The sequence below is a fragment of the Corvus moneduloides genome, chromosome 4 (genome assembly GCF_009650955.1).
Source record: "Corvus moneduloides isolate bCorMon1 chromosome 4, bCorMon1.pri, whole genome shotgun sequence".
Classification (NCBI taxonomy): Eukaryota; Metazoa; Chordata; class Aves; order Passeriformes; family Corvidae; genus Corvus; species Corvus moneduloides.
The window spans coordinates 22588239-22593658 of NC_045479.1; the positions used below are offsets into that span (position 1 = coordinate 22588239).

Sequence of the window (5420 nt, forward strand, 5' to 3'; positions counted from 1 at the left end):
GACTGGAGTCAGACGAAGCACACTGCTTAAGCCAGGGACCACCTGGCTGTAACTTCATCTAGGCGACAGCATATGCCTTTGTGACCCCCTCTGAAAGGTTGAAACACCAAGCAAGCTCTCAGAGGTAAAGTGAGGATTTGTAAACAGCAAGAAATCAGATATGGACTGTTCTGGAAAGGAATTTATTGTTCCTTCTCCTTTCAGAGACTGAATTTTTGTGGCCTTTGCACTGACCAAAGACACAGCAGATCGTGCTGGTTCAAGATTGATTTTTAAGGGAGCTGGTGGCTCCTTCACTGTCTCCACTGCACACAGTGTAGCAGGGAGTACTTTGAACTAGGTCCTGCTAGTAGCTCCTGTTACTGAGCATCTCATTTTTCTTCCTTGTGCTCGCCCTCACACTGTCTCTGTGAGATAAAGTGCATTACTTTCTCCACATGAAAAAAGAGCAGGTGTGTCACCTCCATGCATTTCCCCTAGCCACAACCCCGTGGTATTGGGATGGGGAGAGGGCGACAGGCAGAGAGAGGCATCTTGCCTTTTTGTCTGTCCCTCAAGGTCCTCCACAGGATGTGGGTGTACATCTATAAACACAGTGCAGAATGCACAGCAGAGGCACCTCAGCAAAAATTCAAAAGGCTGCAAAGACCAGAGTTTGGGTCTTTAGAGCATATGCTGCCATTGCAACCTTCCTCCTGAGCTGATCATCTCTCCTTTCCAGTGTCTGGAGAGAGCAATGTGCTGTGCTGCTGCCAGGACCCAAGGCTGCTTGCACATGCCACCTCCCCATAAATAAGCCAGGGACCTTCCCTCACCACATTCCCCCAGCAGAGCAGTGGCCATGGCCTTTAGTCAGGGAGCACTTCTCTCAGTTCCGAGGCACTGAGCTGAGGCTGCTGTCCTGTGCTGTGAGGTCCGGTAATCAGGTCATGCCCCCATGGTGACATCTGAGTGCCCCACATCCCTGGCTAAGACAGATGCCACGTGCTGCTCAGGTCATGGACTGACAGTGCAGGTTGTGCCGCAGCCAGATACGCATGCAAAACACCTTTCCACTTTCTCCTTCTCCCTTAGTTCTCACTGGAGTGCTTGTACAGCCAGGAGCAAACACACGACTCTGGTGCAGGGATTTTTATTTTCTGAGAAATACATACTTCACTTCCCAGTGCAACAGACCTTCAGACGCATAGTGGCGGCTCCTAGAAGCCTACGGATCATAGGGAGTACTGCTCCTCACAGTTTTGCTAATGCAAGTTTAACAACTAAGCTCTCCAGAGCTGGCAGGCACTGGAGACTGACTGGCTGCATTCACCCCCACAAAGCAAGGTAATACTGTGCTGGAAGCTCTCCATAGTAACCTGCTAACAGTCTCACCTGTGGGAGGAATGGGATGCTGTGTCCCTGCTTCCCATTCTCACATCTCTCATTTGAGTCATTCCTTCACTCATTCACCACACTCAACACTTCCCTTGATCCTCCACATCCCTTCATCTTTGGCCATGCCATTTGCCTCTCAGATGAGACTGAGTTTCAGGGAGAGAGAGAAAGGGGATAAGATAGGCTGAAGCTCACAGATAACCCTTAATGTTATTTTTCCTAAGCAAGCAGAATATTTCTTTTGTATACACTAAGCCAGGAAACGACAGTTTATCATGGATATCACTCTGAGTGCTTCTATGCTGCCTGAGTGACTCTTGGCCTCTCATCAAAGCTTTCCCACACATCAGAGATGGCCAATTACGAGATGTCCAAAATAGTGCTGGGGAAAGATGCGTGGCCAGGCCCTCTATTGTGGTGTTCCTTTGTGCGTATGTGCTAACCCTGGAAACCGAACTCCTTGTACTTGCTGGCCATGTCATTTCGGAACAGCTCCAGAGCTTTCTTCATTGCAGCCTGGGAATCAGCCCCAAAGTCTGCAGCATGCTTTTCAGCAATGACCTTGATAATGACTTCAGAAATGAACTGTGAGGAAGGAAAGAGAGAAAGAAAAACTGAAGGGACACTCAAGGTTTATTTTCAGAAAAGCCAGACTAAGAAATAGGTTGGAGAGCCTGGAAATATCTCCGAGCTAATTCAGTAGCCCTCCCTGCAGCCTCTGGAGAGACAGTGAGGTCTAGTATGCAAGGAGCCTGGGCTAGGCAGAAGCACTGGGCTCTCTGCCTAGCTCTGATGCTGATCTGCTTCATGACCTTGAGTAGACCATGGCCCCTCCCACTTTTTGTCTGCCTCATCCATTAAGTCTGCAAATTCATGCCCGGTGTTTGTATAACACTTAGTTTTATGGGTCTTGGTCTCCAATGGATCCTCCAGGGCTTACTCTAAAATTGTATGTCCCTTGCGTCCAGTCACTGACAGGCCTTATGTAATACAGTTTCCCAGGCATGCATAGGCTGCATGGTCTGGTTTATTGTTGTCAAGGGCTGGTCAGACTGTGTATGATGTTTGGAATGGGAATCTAAACTTGGATATTCACGTACCATTTGCATACCATGAGCCCTTTCTGTGCCTCCTGCTGCTTGTACACACAGACCTTGGACGTGAGGGAGAGCTCACTGAAGTCCAACTAGTCATCAGTAAATAAAAGCACAACTCTCACATGGCTGTCTTGCACACATTCACCACACATCAGACACTGAGATTCCCTGCCCTTTTCCATACCTCCAGGTATTTGACAGGGATTTTGTGCTTGGTTGCATGGGTCTGAGCCAGGGGCTTCAACTCTGCCTCATGATTACCCTTTGCCTTCAGGATTTTTCCCAGTTGGGTAAGAACAGTAGTTCCATGTTTCTTCAGATCTTCAGAGCCCTTCATCGCATCAGGAGTCTTCAGGCCTTTGAACTTTTCAAAGCGATCGAGGGTTTCAGGATGGTCCTTAAAGAGTCTGTGGACAAAAGTAGAGGGACTTTGGAGAGCAGAAGGTCCTGACATCCCTCCCTTTGAGTATTGAATCTACTTTAATCCCATCTTCTTACCCATGTCCTAAGATGATCATCACTGTCTATTTCCATTCTCTCCGGTCATGACAGAGACACTGCCCTAAACATGTCCAACTAGAGCAACAGAGCACGTGTCTGTATTTTTTCCATATAGTTCTGCTAACTCTTCGGCACCCATTCCCTGCATTATGTCAACTGTTTTAAGACAGAGACAAGAGCCAAGGCTGATCATGGTACTGAGAGGTGAGTTCTTGTATTCATTTGAAGGAAAACCAAAACCAAACAAAACCACCTGTCTTCATTGATCTACTATCGCTGAGGAGCCAACCTGTAGACCCCTGCCTGTCACAAGAACTCTCTTATCAGCCCATCATTTGTTGACCAGGAAAGGAGAGCTCTACAAGCTGCTCATAGCAAAAAAAAAAAAAAAAAAAAAAAAGAGCAGCCCCCAGCCTCAGGTCCCTTATATCTGGAGGCCACGTGTTCTTGAACATCATCTGGATGGGAGAGTTTACTGTGCCCTCAAACCCTATGATTGCAGACATGGAGGAATTTGGTTCCTGACCTTTTTTCCCACCCTCTTTCCCTTGCCTCTCTTCTCCCTCAGAAACTCCTTGGAGGAGACTTGTGTTGGCAAGGGAGCACAAAGTCACAGGGTGACATCTATTTATCTAATGTCATGCTCTACTCTGTGACACTTGTAAGAAAAATGGTATTACTTTTCCATTTGGAACTGCTTTTACTATCTTGTGGCAAATTGGGAGCAAAAGTAGCCACCTCAGAGATGAATGGGTGAGGATGGCTCAGGTTCCTGCTACCCCTCCAGCATGCCTGCTCTGAACCACGAGGGGAAAGTCATCACATTTCCACCCACTTCATTCCCACTCCCTTTCCTTCCCATCAAATGGCAGCTGATCTGGGACATGAAAAAGGATGTAAGGAAAACAGCCCCCTGCTTTGGCTCATCTTTGAAAAACATTTTCAAAGCTTTGCAGTGGATATGCCTGGAGGTGTGGGACCCTTGCTTTAGCCATGCTTAGTGTAGAAAACCCCCCAAGCAGGTACCAGATCCCCGCTACTCTCCTCAGTGTCTGTACCCTTCCAGCACATTTGGGTGTGCACAGTCTGAGGGGAAAGCTGAAGAGAATCTCCTCAAAGTCTGCATCCCTTCTGGTCTTAAGGGACAAGCTAGGCTCCAATGTCCACCTAATGTTCTTTCCCAGTCTGCAGTATCTGGGGTGTTCACCACTCCGAGTGTCAGGATCACAAGGACATCATGGAGGTTGGGGTCCTCTCAGTTGGAGACCTCATGAGCACTTCTGACACTGGAATCTTGGAGGAGGGACATAAGGGGAAGGATGTGCCTCATTTCATACTCAAACCTCAAATTCACCATGAGGTAGTGGACAAGTGTTACCACACAGATTGCTGGCCAAAAGGCAGGATGGGCAGGGCTCTACCAGGTGAGACTAAGGTGGGGAGAGGGAAATACTCAGGTACTTCATGGTTAATTTTACTGAAATAGATTCCAAGAAAATTGCCACAGAGGTGATGTTCCTCTCTTTTCCTTCCTTGCCTCCCCACATCCTTTCTGCAGAGCACCTGAAGCCCCATGACACACAATTCACTCCAGCATTTCTCACAGTAGAGCTTGGGAAATGAGGATCCAAAGCAGAGCTTAGCCACCAGAAGCAGAGAGACAAAGCATAGCCATGTGTTAAAAGCAGCACTGGTCTGCTCCTGCACCCACAGAGAGATGGAAAGACAGAAGCACAGCCGCTTTACACAGTGAGTAACTTTTAACCCAAAAAATAGCAATGGAAAAACCACCACCCTACAAGAAAGAAAACACCTTGTTGAAATAAACACTGACAAACATGTCTCTCAACAAAAGCTCTCAGCTTTACTCTTAGAACTGAAGCTTCTTGCCTACCTCATTAAAACTTCATGGCCATGGCCAGCAAGGTCAGACTCCACCTTTCCCCAGATGGTCAGGACTTGCTGCCATTCCTGGTCACTGAGCCCCATGGTTCACCAAAGACAGGTCCCGAGTGCTTCCTGCAGCCGTTTATCTTTCCCCAAAGGGTAGCTGGAGAGCTCACCCGTGGGATTTATAGCCCCTGCCCACAAACCTACACCTGTCACTCATCAGCTGGACTTCTTGCTCTCTTTCAGGCTTGTCTAACCTAATCAGTCTCCCTGTTTTTTTCCTAGGAAGCTATTTTGGGTCAGGTACTATTGTGGGTGCCACTAATGGCATCATTTCTGCTTTTCGTATTGGACTGGCACATGTCCCACTCTAGACAGAAAGGGCACTGCCGGGATGCTGTGCCAGAAGCCTGACCCAGGTTCCCAAGGACCCAGAGACAGTGCCAAGCTTTATGGCAGGAGATTCCTGAAGAGCACTGTCATCTGCAAGGCCACCCTGCCTCCCTCGCCCCTGGCCTGCCAAGGGCAGGCAGGAGAAAAGGCTGGGACAGCCAG

At 48.3% G+C, this 5420-nt stretch overlaps 1 protein-coding gene across 1 annotated transcript; it reads right to left on the bottom strand.

Moving 5' to 3' along the window:
• Nucleotides 1-1116: 1116 nt before the first annotated feature.
• Nucleotides 1117-5030, bottom strand: MB (myoglobin). The gene is made up of 3 exons (XM_032107575.1): nt 4870-5030; nt 2659-2881; nt 1117-1962 (listed from the first exon to the last, which is right to left on the bottom strand). Exons 1-3 carry the CDS (start codon nt 4962-4964, stop codon nt 1816-1818), a joined length of 465 nt encoding a protein of 154 aa, XP_031963466.1. The 5' UTR covers nt 4965-5030; the 3' UTR covers nt 1117-1815.
• Nucleotides 5031-5420: the final 390 nt, after the last annotated feature.

What these genes read in the sequence shown, in the direction of transcription:
- MB (XM_032107575.1), bottom strand. Translation starts at nt 4,964, where the DNA reads ATGGGGCTCAGTGACCAGGAATGGCAGCAAGTCCTGACCATCTGGGGA. An exon ending in GGCCATGAAGTTTTAATGAG is followed by an intron (nt 2,882 to 4,869) that starts GTAGGCAAGAAG and finishes TTTTGTCCACAG; the next exon opens with ACTCTTTAAGGACCATCCTG. An exon ending in TCCCTGTCAAATACCTGGAG is followed by an intron (nt 1,963 to 2,658) that starts GTATGGAAAAGG and finishes CCTTCCTCACAG; the next exon opens with TTCATTTCTGAAGTCATTAT.